Here is a 13,737-nt window from a genome sequence, read left to right as displayed (position 1 = left end):
CCCCGCTGAGGAGGTACATGCCCCAAGGTTGGTCAGACAATTTTATCGGCAGAATCCGGATAAGCCAGGCCCTTGGAAGGGCACTGGGAGAGGAGGTAATGTCAGGAATTTGGGGTGGTGGAGGAGGAAGAGGTGTCGGGTCCTCAGAATGCTTAAATAAAGTGATAAGGACACACAAAACTACATTTCCCAGCAGCCTCTGGGTATGGTGTACTTCTGGCCGTGCGCGCGTTGAGCTAGCTGTCTGTAATTAGTAACATCTTATTAGGGCTCAACGGCGCATGGCAGGTGTGGCTTATTTTGGGTTTGGAGAGGAAGCCATGCCGGAGGATCTTGCGAAGAAACGCCCGCCTGCAGTGTCAAGCAGGCAACTGGAAAAGGAGCAGCGCTGCACTGCGTCTACACGCTGATCCCAGGCCGCTCTGCAATTTTACTCCGAACGCTGCACGAAGAGCGCGAGGCGGCGGAGGTTGCCGCTCTGCCTTCTTTCTCCAATTGCGGCCCGGACAGCGCGAGGTAGCGGAGCTTTCATCTCTATGTTCTTTCACGGAACGCGGCACGAACGCGAGACGGCGAAGAACAATCTCGTGCTGCAATTAAGGCTTCATCATCTTACGTCTGGGAAGGCTCTCGAGCTTCCCAGACACGCAGATAAGTGCTGATTGAGTTTTCTTTTTGGTACTTGCATGGGCAGAATTGAACTTTGCAGCAACTGTTATTATCGATGGTGTGACGTGGACCCTTGTGTGTGTATATATGGATAATACCTGGCAATAAGGACAGCCTGCCATCCGTGTACTAGTGCTAATAATTCTTTACCCATGTGTTATATTCTTCATGTTGGGATACTCTCCCATGAGTTTGTCTCATCTTGCGCTTGCATATATGTATTTCATGTAATGGGAGTATTGTGTGTACCTGTAGTAAGAAGGTACTAGGAGGTTAGTAGTGTGCAGTAGTGACCTGTATTAAGAGGACATTACTGGTGTGCAGTGGTGACCTGTATTTAGAGGACATTACTGTTGACCTGTGTTGTATATTAGGTTCTATGGTTCTTTATCTTCTGTAGGCAGAGTAGGGTTTTTCCTGGTTACGTCCCCCATCCTGTCCAACCTAGGTGTTTCCTAACCCTCTATCCGGTTTTCCTAACATTCCCTTCCCCGTCCACAGCCTCTTCCTAACCCCCCCCCCCCCCCATTGGCTGCCACGTGGTATCCTGTATTTATATATATCAGGTATCAGGTATCTGTGCCAACCAGGGTGGAGGGTCGACTTCATTCGGCTTCTGTGGTTCGGGGGAGAGTGTCGACACTTTCCTCTAGTATTAAGTTTGACACAATAGGGGGCTTTTGCTTGATTATTGCCACAAGAGCAGAGCTTAACATGAACATAGGAGGCTGCTTCACTTCACAAAATGGATGGCCAAAACTTTGAGCCTCAGTTCCCAAATAATTTACATATTAACTATCTTTAAACATAGTTTAAACTTATATTTGTGATTATGACCCATCTTTTGAAACAACAACATTTTTTAGTGAACTTCCCTTTGAAATAGCAATGCAGTGGTTCAAACGTTAAATTGAACAATTGTGTTTAATTATCTCAGAATGGAAATCACCATAGGAAAGTGAATTTTCTGAATACGATTTCTTGAAATTGCCTGCTCCCATTTCAGTTTTTTAGCACATATGAATACTATCAAAAATTGTGAAAAGATTCTGCCAAAATTGTAATATTGCCTTGTAAAACAATGGGAATTAATATTTCTGACAAGTGCAGACACAAAGATAGATTCGTAGATGGATAATGTGGGAGAATAGCAAGAGAAACGGAGATACCCAAAAACTTGCTTTAAATAGAAAACTGTAAAAAATGCTTTCTCCTAAAACATTTGAAACTGTGTGTGTATCAAAGCAATTTGATTGTGACCGATTTGATCAAGAACCTCAAATTTGTTTGTGCAGTAGTTGAAAAGTTGTACATTCAATTAAACACATTTTTCACTTTATGCCATACAGAGAACTGCTGCAGATCTGGAATACAAACATAACTAAATAAGTCTAGAAACTAATTTAAAAATAAGACACTGTTCACCACAAAACATGCTTTCATATTGTCTAAAAGCTGAAGTCCTCTACTGTACGTGTTTGAAATATGTACATACAAATCAGCCTGATAACGCATCTCAAAATAGGACATTCTGTCTCACCACAGACACATGCATGTGCCCTCGAACTAGAAGTGTGTTGGAAATCTGAAATGTGAATTTCGAACAGATGTAGGGACAGATTAGCATCAAGACAGACAGAATGATAGACAGATGTACAGACAGATCGACAGACCCAAAATAGTTGCAAACACAGGTAGACCGATACATAACAGCCAAAGAAACAAAGATCGATATATGATAGATCCAAGGATAGAGTCCCAAGGCTGACACACGCATAGATTATGCTGCCACGCCATTTCAATCCATGGATGGATCTTCAAAACAAGTTCGCCAATCAACTGTACACAACCAATCCTATAAACACTTAATTTTCTTTTGACTAGGCAATTACCCAAAATATATGGCACGGCTCGCAAAATCTACTAGCCCATTAGCATTGGCAAGTAGTTTTTTTGCAGGGCGAGTACCATTTGCATGATAGTTTACCTTGCTGGCGAGTATAGGGATGTTAGAAACTTATTTTACATTTGCTGTAAACACACTGTGTGCAGTAAATTGCAAATATAGGTTTCACTGTGCATGCTTGACAGCATTGCAGCAAATATTAAGGGCTTATAACATGCATCATTTTACAAAAAGCACTGGTAAAGATTTTGTCACCAGTCACTTTGGGGCACCTGCATTTCTCTTAGGTCGAGAATGTAAAATGAGGAACTGGCCCCGTAGGTCTAATGGGTTTTTTATGAATTTGCAAGGCCTGTATGGAACAAAATAAGTTCCCAATGATGGGAACTTGCATCCCTTACACAAAGCCAATGCATTCAATATGTTCAACAATGGAATGGTATGACAAGTAATAGAAGTTTAAAAAAAAGAAAATATATTATCCATATTTGTGTGCGATTATAACAGTTGAATTCCAAAAAGCATTGGAGTTTGCTGTACAAAAGAAATGTAAAAATGAACCAATGCGTTTCTAGAGTTACTCTTCAACAGGGGTGCGATACGATTGAAATTCTACAAATAATCCAAACAAAAAGTCATGAGATATTTACATATCATAATATCAGACTTGAAAGATATGAGGATGTAAACTTTACATTTGGTAATCATGAGTTGGTGAAATGTACCTGTTAAGTTCCAAGGTGCTGACCGCACCAATGTGTTTGAGTATAGGAAATGATCCTTGCTCAGTAGTGTACAGAAGACACTGCTCCTGCCAATGCAAAATGAGTAACAAGAGGTATAAGTATTAACATGGGATTTGATGTTCCGTGACTAAGTACCCCAAACAAAAAGGGGGGAGATGTACATCATCTTCTCTTTTTGAAAGGTAATCCTAAAGTCACACTTCTGTGATCCGTGCGTACTACAGTCACAGTCTTAAAGACGTGAAGGAGCCTGTGTAGACACGAATACTATGTATTAGGATCAAAAAATAAACTCACCTCGCACGAGGTTCCTACTTTGTGCTAGTGAAGGAGTGTACCAAGAAAAGGGCTCCTGATCAGTTCAACCTCTATTCTGAAGACCTATCAATGTAAACAATGGGATCAATGATCCAGTATATAATTGATAAAGGTAAAAATGGTGTATAGAAAAGTAAAATTATACAGACTCACCTCGTATGAGGTAGGTTTTCATGATAATCAAATGACAGGCACGGTCTATTAGTTGGTCCACATGAACATGGACCTTTTTCAAGATATCTTTCATCCACCTCTGTGTATGTAAACAATATTATGATCAATTTAGTAAAAGTAGTACATTTCGTGAGCCAGTACCTTGTTTAGCAACCCAACATTACTAATGATAAGTACTACCTACTGTGATGTACAAAGAAAGAAATAAAACTTTGGTGGACAGCAACCAATTTGGTTCTGATGGATGAAAAACAGGGACCCAAAATGGCCGCTATTTCTGCTAGCATGCTGTTTAACCATGATGATGTCATCGCCTTCTCAAGGTGGTGACGTAATGCATGCAAACAAAATATGTAATGTACTACGCGAAAGGGTTAGAATACCCCAATCATATGCCCTCCTCTAACCTATCTAGTGTATATTGAAAAAGGTATAAACATTTCAAATCCATTAGAGCAATGTATGTTACTGGAGGTTACCAAGAATAAGTGACGACCAAAAAGCAGGTGCAAGGCTCGATAGGGCCTGTGATCATAAGATATTGATCAACCCTGGCGCGTATGAACAAACGTCCCAAAGTGGACCTACAGTGTTCACAGGGGAGAAAATGGCTCTTTGTCCTGAGCAGTATAGTCAATGAAAGGAATGATTGTGTGCCTCCAGTGGTGGAGGATGAAATGAGTGAGGATGTGCACAGAGTATAGAGCACCCAAATGAAAACTTGTCTGTACATTGTCCAAACTTATATTAATTCAACATTCCAGACGTGTTTTCACAGAGCCATCCGTACATGCGCTGTTCATCTGTTGTACCCAAGGTCACAGACATTTTCTCTCTTAGAATATATATATATATATATATATATATATATATATATATATATATATATATATATATATATATATATATATTCACAACAGACCTAGTAATATCTTATAAATCAGAAGCCCCATCGAGCCTTGCACCCGCTTTTTGGTATCACACATTGCTCTAATGGATTTGAAATGTTTAGACCTTTTTCAATATGATTGGGGTATTCTTACCCTTTTTGCGCAGCATATTACATATTTTGTTTACATGCATGACGTCACGGCTGTGACATCACGGTTTAACAGCAAGCTAGCATAAATAACGGACATTTTGGGTCCCCGTTTTTCATACATCTAAATCAAATTGGTTGCGTTCCTCGAACCAGGAAGGCTTTTTATCATCTTTCCTTGGGCATCACAGTAAGTATTACTTATCATTAGTCATGTTCGATTGCTATACAAGGTATACAAGGTACCAGCCCATGGAATTTACAGACTTCACTAAATTGATCATATTGTTTGCATACACAGATGTGGATAAAGGATATCATCTTGATACATTTTATTTCTAAACATGCTTAATACCCAGAGGTTTCTAAGGGTGGACCCGGGGATTGAACCTGTGTTGCTCCGTGTCGTCTTGCTTCTGCATAATTTTACTTTTCTATACATCATTTTCACCTTTATCAATCATATACTCGATCATTGATCCCATTTTTTACATGGATAGGTCTTCAGAATAGAGGATGAACTTATCAGGAGCCAGTTTGTTGGTACACCTCTCCACTAGCATGTAGTCTGAACCTCATGTGAAGTGAGTTTTTGGTCCTAATACATAGTGTAACAGTGTCTACATGGTCGTCCTACATATCAGCTATTGGTATGGCAATCTATATTTACAGGCGTCTCCACATCTTTAAGATCACAGAAGCGTGACTGTAGGATAACCTCTCAAAAAGAGAAGGTGAAGTACACTCCCCTTATTTTTTTGGGGTACTTATTCACTGAACAACAAATCCCATGTTCATACTTATACCTCTTATTACTAATTTAGCAAGAGCAGGGTCTTCTTTATACTGGTTAGCAATGATCACTTCTTAACCTCAACACATTGGTGCAGTCAGCACCTTGGAACTAACGAGGTGCATTTCCCAAACTCATGATAACCAAATGTAAGGTTCTCCACATCATATCTTTGAAGTGTGATATTATATGTAAATATTCTCATGACTTATAACGCGCCTATACACAAGTGTTTCAAGGCACGACGACGCATGGGAGGGGGAGCAGAGGGAAGACAGACAACGATCCTACTAGGCCAGGTGACATACCGATTGTGCAAGTGCATAAGAAAGGGGAAGCGGAAGGTGCGAGGGGAGTTCAATTTGTTAAACATATTGAATGGCTTGGCATAGTTAAGCCCGAGATAGTGTACAGGGGACACTAGTTCCCATCATTGGGAACTTATTTTGTTTGATATTTTTGTCGGCCCATGTGCCAGGGATGTATTTTCTCCCCCGCACCTGTGTACTCGACTAACTTGATGTAGGTTTAGACTACACAACTCTACATACATTGTCGAAAAATGAGGGTGTACATTGTGCAGTACAGTCAGTGTTGGGAAAGATTCCTCTTTAAATGTACAGTTCCTTCCATTTCGATGGACCCACAAACTTTCTGCTTTTATTTTTGTATCTGACCAGTTTTTTTTTTACAGCAAAAACAGTGTAGTGAAGCTTAAAGCTTAAAGCTTCACTACACTGGTTTTTGCTCATCCGTTATGCCCTTCAGGCTGTCAGAACTGGGAAACAGTTTCCTTTAGTCTAGTTACTTTGTTACTACTTTTAGTAACTTGTTAACACTTGTGGTCACTTTTTATCATTGTACAATACATCTTACAATGCAGTACAATGGGATACACCTTTTGTTTTGCCCTAGACCAACACTCGGGAGGATTTTTGGTCACTCTAGGTGAGCTAAATGGACAAGCTGGTGGCAGCAGTAACTTTTTACCATTCATTGCTATTTATTGTTTTAGCCTTACCACATTTGGCTACTAAGTGCGGCTAGTGGCCGAACATGGCCGTACCACAAGATTTTCTGCTTGTCCTTTGGCCATCTGGTCTTTTAGCCTTCTTCCTTGTCTGAGGCCAGGAAAATCCTTATATGGACTTCCAGTGCCCAGGAAAGCCGCAGCTATTGGCGGGCTACTGCAGGGCTATGTCGGTTTGCTGCCAGGAAGTGCGCTGGGAGGGTCTAGTCCCAAACCACATACTGGTGGCAGTGTGTCTGGGTGGAATGAATAAGTTTTACAGCCATGGAAAGTCTGACCACAACAAGAGTCCTTTTGCGTTACCTTGCATCGGTGGCCATCGGCCGAAATTGCTTACCTGCATCCATTCCGGTCCAGAGAGGGACCATGCATCGAGTTTTGCTGCATTCTTCCACCGAGTCCTTGCACCAGCATCAGGCATCGACCGGAGATCTGCTCGAACCTGCCACTCCTGGGGATCAAGGGCAGAGGCCGATGGCAGGAAGTGACCCCAGACCGTCTTCAACCAGACCTGCCAAGTCTCATGAAGAATTGGAATATGGGGGGGGTGAGTTATATCAATACTTACCTGCTCCTCAAACTCCCTTTAAAAGTTTGCTGACTTTTATAAAACTTTAACACTTTGTCTTTGCCAGTGCTTGTTGCGAACACGTTTGTTAGCTAGTTTAACTCGTCCCCTAACCATTGGAACTGGACCCCAGAGATCCTACCTTAATTTGCTAATACTAACCTGTACCTTTCTTTTCAGGGGTTTGATGTGTATTTTGCCCTACAACAGTAATTGGATATATGCATCTAATTTTTGTGTTGTGTGATAATATTACCTGTTAGTAAAAAAGTATTTTTATACCCGATTGTGTTCGTTGACTGCTTTACTGTGTGTGCTCACTGTGAACCTCTTACAAGCTCATCACCTCTTGAGACTTAGCCAAGACCACTCGCCTTGCTACCTTGAACTGGTTTGGCTACTGCTCCCCAGAGTTGTCCCCGTCACAATATCGGTTGGCCTTCTATATAGAAAATCAGTCCTAACATACAGCAACCAAAATATATGGGCCACACAACAACGTTTTTGCTCAGTAGGTCCTCACTTGCACAGCAATATCAGTGCACACACACGCACCAACACCCACAGATACATATCTGTATCGAGTGCTTTATTGTGCAGTTAAACAGTATAATATATACATCTGGTTTGGTATAGGCGGGCACACAAGCTGTTAAAAGTGCACTATTTTATCATGCGTTCAGTGCAACCAGAGATAGATGCAGAATATAAACACTGCACGGTCTACATTGCATGATGTCTAGTGTGGGTACCCAAGCAAATCTGGGTGCCCATAGGCCCAATTTCACCAGATCACCTTTATCTAGTTGGGATTACTTTTTCAACAGCACTTCGCGTGCTGAGACTGATCGCTTCTATTTTTTTTAATTATAAGCATAGGCTTCAGTTTGTTATATACAGAGTGAAGTTTGCTATAAAAAAAACAAGACTGGATTAAGGGGATCCCAGCAATGTGGAGCAAGGAGGCAATTAGGGCACTGTCTCCAAACATAACACTATTTGAGTGCACACTTCCAGTTATTTGAAATGTTGTCTTTTGACACTGCGTGTTAGCAGACATGGTGCAAATCGACATAGTACGTTTCTATTATCTCACCAGTATAGTGTATACATGATCTTCTGGTGCGATCAACAGTGGAAAAACTCAAACAGCAGAAAACTCTACAAGATCTAAATTACAGACTGAGCGACTACTACATTAGAAATATCAAGTGTGAAAATTGATGAGGGCGTCTAAGACCCAGCTAAATTGCCCCTGCCGGTCCATGCTTTTTACACAGTGGTACATGGTCACCACCTTTGTCGACACTAAATTCTGTATTGTTGCAATTTAAATTGTGTTGGTTGTGCCATATGAAGGAAGATGGGTCATTTTGTATGTGTAATACACCTCAAAGGTGAGCATGGGATGAAATTAGGCAAAGGGTTGTAGAGGTCTACATCTGCAGGTGCAGACTAACACTGGGGAGCACATTTCTAGTTCCACCTGGAAGCCTGCCACCAGCCCGCTGATGCTGCCAAAGCCATCACTTACCAGCCTTACAGGTCCTCCCGTCCTCCCGCAGCTGCACTCCAGTGGGACATGCACAGCTGTAAAAGGGATCTCTGGGGGAAAGCAGGCAGAGGTGGGAGCAGCCACCATTTCGTTCCTCACAGGGAGAAGAAACTGAAAGAAATCACAGAAAGAAGGTAAGTCGCAAGGTTGAATAATGCATCCTTACTATTATGACGTTACTACGAGATTTTGCTGCAATCTTCCAAATTCACAAAAGGGCCGTTCTCCTGAGAATAATACAGCCAACTTTTGCTTGGATCTACAATGCGTTGATAACGGGATGCTTTGTATGCTAGGTTTCACAAGGGACACTTCGATTTTACTGAACATTACAGTGGAAATTCCCCCAAACATATTTTACTTTACTGATCTGTGAATTTGTTCTACATTAGCTTTGCCTCGAACCTAAATGCTGCAAAAGGAAGTCATTTAAATCAAATTGACAAATGGCAGCCTGGAGAAACTTGTCGAGATTGCTGAATAGCTTTCAGAAATGTCTCTTTTCGACTGACGAAGTCCAATTTTAAGTATACTGCATTCATTTTAGTATATTATCCTGGGCTTTTGCTTTAATTCACTTAAGAGTGTTCAACGCGTAAATACACACGTTCTGCTTTGGCCTAAATAAAAAAACAAAAAGGAACCCCAAGCTTACGTACATTTGACAAATACCACGATCAGAGCACCACACATCAGCCTTTCCCACCAATGGTACCAAACTCTTCAACCTGCCCCAAACTGAAAAAATATGAAGGCTAGAAGTATTAGATCTCAGGGAGCCTAACACAATATTCAAAGGTCTGTTCTTTAACACCATCCTTTCCGATTAATGATTATAACATGGATGTCATTATTGACCTCCTTCTAAACCAATCTGAACATTCTGACTTCAGCAGCAGAGCGAAACAAGTAAAAGGATTTATAGGCATTCAAGAAACTGAAATGCAATTTCCCAACCAAATGCATTTCAAGAAACGCTGGGCAACATTACAAGTTTGGCTCTATTTCCCACGGAAACAGCAGCAAACTTGTTTACCGTTTCCATCACAGGAAATGTGCCAGGTGGTGGAATGGGGAGTTATCCCCCATTCATGAAGTTCATAGCATTCCATCTGGGAATTGGAGAATTTACTGTGGGCAGTAGCTCGGCCCATGGAAAATTCTATTTTTTCTAGTAAGGCGGACGACAAACCTCCAGCTAACGGCTAGAGGTATACAGTCCCCTGTACCATCACACCCATAAATTGGTGGTGAGGAAAAGTGATGGTTGAGTGGTGGTAGCAGTACTACCACCCCTCTACCACAACTTTTTCCTGCACCGCCAAACTCGGAATGAGAACCACTATTTTGCGACCAAGGCATCCAAGTGACTGGCAAATGTTGGGGGGTTGGGGGGGGAGAAATGGAATGTCCCTCAATGTGTTCATTTCTCTACATATATAACATGTTAATAAAGTAATTTAATATCAGAGCACTGAAGACTTTCCAAACTGCTAATGAATAAAATATCCATCAGGCTCACAAGATGATGGAATGATAACCATGCACATATCAAACCACAAACAAAACTCTTTAGTGCGCAAGGGGGATTAAAGAGAGGGTGAAACAAATAAGAGGAAAGTGTAATACAAAATAGACACAGACCTAGTTTAGGGAAGAGAGAGCACTTTGCAAGTCATAGGGGAGGTTGGCGAGTAAACGGTGAGGGAAGCAGAGATAAAAAGGTAGCCGGGAACTAACAACGGGGGAAGAAGTGGCCAGCAATTTGGCAGCAAGGGATCTACAAGCAACAAGAGGGAGGAAACAAGGGGTGGGGAGCAGATTGACTAGTCTCAGGTGAAGTCGGAGGGGAGGGTGTGGGGACCTTAGTGTTAAACAGGATCATTTCTTGAAGGAGGATATGTGCTTGCCGTGGGAGCCAGTGCAGTTCGATGGGGGTCAGGGTGATGGTCAAATTAGTATAGTACCTTTATGAGTCGTCCTGCAGCATGTATGATACATCTCACGGGTGCCAGGGCAGTGTAAGGGCGCAGAAGGAGGAGACAGACACAGGTGGCATGGTGATTGCTATAGACGTATCAGTTAAGAAAATAAAGAGAAAACCTAACTTTCCGTATCTCTAAGAGAAGTTTCCCTGCCTCAAATAAACACTAAGGGTTCTGTCAGAATGTCTGTGTAAATCAATAGTCCACCGTCCTGCGTCAAAACCCCTACTTCTATCCCTTACACTTAAAACTAAATTAGAGATAAAGCAGACCATGTCATGTTCTCCACATTTATAAAGCGCACCTTCACCAGCAAGAGCATCATGGCGCTAAAGGCGGACTACTAAACACTGGACAGCGCCAAAACAGCAAAAAAGATTTAAGCAGAAAAAAAGTTCTTCAGAGCTCACCTAAAGGACAGATCAGAAATCTCACTAGACAGATGATCAGAAATCTCAAGAAAGGACAACGGAGTGGAGCTCCAAAGCAGGGCCACAGCCACTGAAAATGAGCGCCCACCCAGGCGAGAAAGTTTAAAACTAGACATTACAATCTGAAGAGAAGTGTAAGAGCAAAGAAGGCGAAAGGGAATATAGTGCTTAAATTTGGCCTGTAAGTACTCAGGCCCTGAGGCATACAATTCCTGATGAACCAAACACAAAGCCTTAAATTTTACTCGTTTTGTCACTGGAATCCAATGCAGGGTGTTCAAACCTCAAGAGGCCGACCGGCAAGCTGCACCCACGGCCAGCCTGGCCGCTGAGTTCTGAACCACCTGTAATCGTTGGAGAAGAAAAATGGCTGAGCCAAAAACAGGGCATTACAGTAGTCAAGTGAGCCCAAAGTGAGAGAAGATACCACCACAGGACGAAGAGCTGAAGGTAGATCGGGCAGAACCTTATAGAGTTCGCAATTTAAAATGGGCAGATGGGCAGACAGCACTAACCTGCTCCTGCAAGAACAGTCAGGCCAAAAACTTTACGCCCAAGTTCTTGACTACGGACGAAGAGGTAAATGATCATATTCCAAAGGCCAGAAAGCTGTGGACCACCCAGAGAGCTCGGGCGTTGCACCGACTATGAACACCTAGTTTTTTTTTTTTTGCCACTCAAATGGAGCCAGTTCCTACCCCATCCAGTCATAGACCTCAGCAAGACAGGATGTTAGGTAAGAATGAGTGAAATCCAACTGGTGAGAACTACACAAGACTATCTGCTTGGTATTAGGTAACCCACCTTTTAATAGAAGCCTGTACTACACACAAGTTGGTAGTGTGACTGAGCAGTCAGGCTCTCTTAAGAGGGGTAATGTGAGCTGTAGAAATGTACAATTGAAATCAGTAAGTAAAAGTAGCCAAGTAACAGTTATATATAAATATTTATTTATAATATACACAAGGTTTAAATAAGCATTCTTTAAAAAGCACTATCTACTAGTAACATTCAATCAAAGTTAGGATTCAGTTTTTAAAAGACCATAAAAGTTGTTAAAGACTTTTCTTATGCTAACACATGCTCCAGCACACGGAGTGACTTCAGTAAAGGTCAGTATTGCACTTACTTCAGTTACCAGTTCAGTTATTGAGTTGTGAAAGGTAGAAAAGGTTAGAATAAGATTTAGAACATACTTTCAACAGTTTGTAAAACAATTACAATCTCCTAAAGAGAGGCAGGTAACCCTTTATCCTTAACAGTGTCAACAGTTATAACCTATGAGGAAACACGTATTGCCTAAGCCAGTAGGTTCAGAGGAGTGCCTTTAGGGAGCCAGGACAGCCAAAGTCAATGGACAAAGTCAATAGTTCTGATGCACTTCTTAGATAAAGTCTTGATAAACTAAAATCGCAGTAACTCAAGTGAGTTACTTTGCAGAGAGTACAAGCTGTTGGACCAGTGCAGGAAAAAACCAAGCCCCACAGTACCTGTGATTTGAAGAAAAATGTTCCAGCTGAATTACTCCTTGCTACAGTTTGGCAGACCCTTCTTCCGGGACCTTGGTCATGGTGACAAAAAGGGAGGGCGCCTGGCGGGCTTCTGCAGCAGTACTCAGGAGAGGGACTCCCCCCACAAATGGATTTCTTTTGTTTCAGCGGCACTTCAGTGTTTTGGTGCCTTTTCCTCAGCGTCAATGAAGAACTAAAACTCTGGTTGGAAGAAGCTTGCTCCCTCTGTCCTGGACTCTGAGGAGGGGACTCTAGATCAAGATATCCTGCTTCTACAGGGTCCTCTGGATGCCCACAAAGATTTGGACGGATTCAGAATTCGCAAAACGATACACTTGTCAATAGTCACGGGACCCCAGGCATTGGACTTCTGCAGCTCTGGTGAGGCAAAGTAAGTTGGGAGTTACACCAAATGGAAGCTTGTCTTGAGGCTAGCTGGTCCCACAAGCCCAAGGGAGGAAGTCATCCCAAATGGGTCTTCCCAGTCGATATGAAAACAGGGTCAGCACAGCTGCAGGGCTTCACGGGGCACTCTGTGAGTCAACTAACAGAGTAAAAGCCAGGAAAGAACTAACAGTCAGAAAATGCTTAAAAAAAGAAGACAGGGGCCATTTTGGAAAAGAATGAATGGGTGCTGTATTGCAGCCGAGGGTGCGGTAGAAATGCACACTGGTAGTAAAAGTAAACCACTGCCACCAGCCATTTAAAATATGTTAGTGTAACAAAAAATGTCACATGAGAAGTGGGAGAGGGAATTACTAAGTAAACCCCCCAACATTACACATAGGGTGGTGTTGCTGGCCCCACAAAGAGAAAGGTAAGATGGGCATCATCGTACTATTCTTGGGAACAGTAGTTCACCCAAGAAAATGTAATTAAACATTGAGAAGTCCAGGGGACTTCTTAGTGGCACTGAACCTAAGGTGATGTGTGTCACTCTACAAAAAGCAGATGCCTATGGAGTTTGTCAGACTGAATAAAACAGTAAAACACAAAAATCCTGGTCAGGGAA

At 42.1% G+C, this 13,737-nt stretch overlaps 1 protein-coding gene across 3 annotated transcripts in view; it reads right to left on the bottom strand.

The window, feature by feature from the left end:
* LRP5 (LDL receptor related protein 5) overlaps positions 1-13,737 on the bottom strand; it is a 680,976-nt gene that overhangs the window by 377,677 nt on the left and 289,562 nt on the right. For all 3 annotated transcript variants that reach the window (XM_069624105.1, XM_069624104.1, XM_069624103.1), the window contains exon 5: positions 8,778-8,909. In XM_069624105.1, coding sequence (XP_069480206.1) covers positions 8,778-8,909 — 132 coding nt within the window. The remainder of the gene's footprint in view (positions 1-8,777; positions 8,910-13,737) is intronic.

The sequence above is a fragment of the Ambystoma mexicanum genome, chromosome 11, assembly GCF_040938575.1.
Source record: "Ambystoma mexicanum isolate Mex_15411 chromosome 11, UKY_AmexF1_1, whole genome shotgun sequence".
Classification (NCBI taxonomy): Eukaryota; Metazoa; Chordata; class Amphibia; order Caudata; family Ambystomatidae; genus Ambystoma; species Ambystoma mexicanum.
The sequence above is the reverse complement of the archived record's forward strand: the minus strand, read 5'-3'. Positions and strand labels throughout refer to the sequence as shown.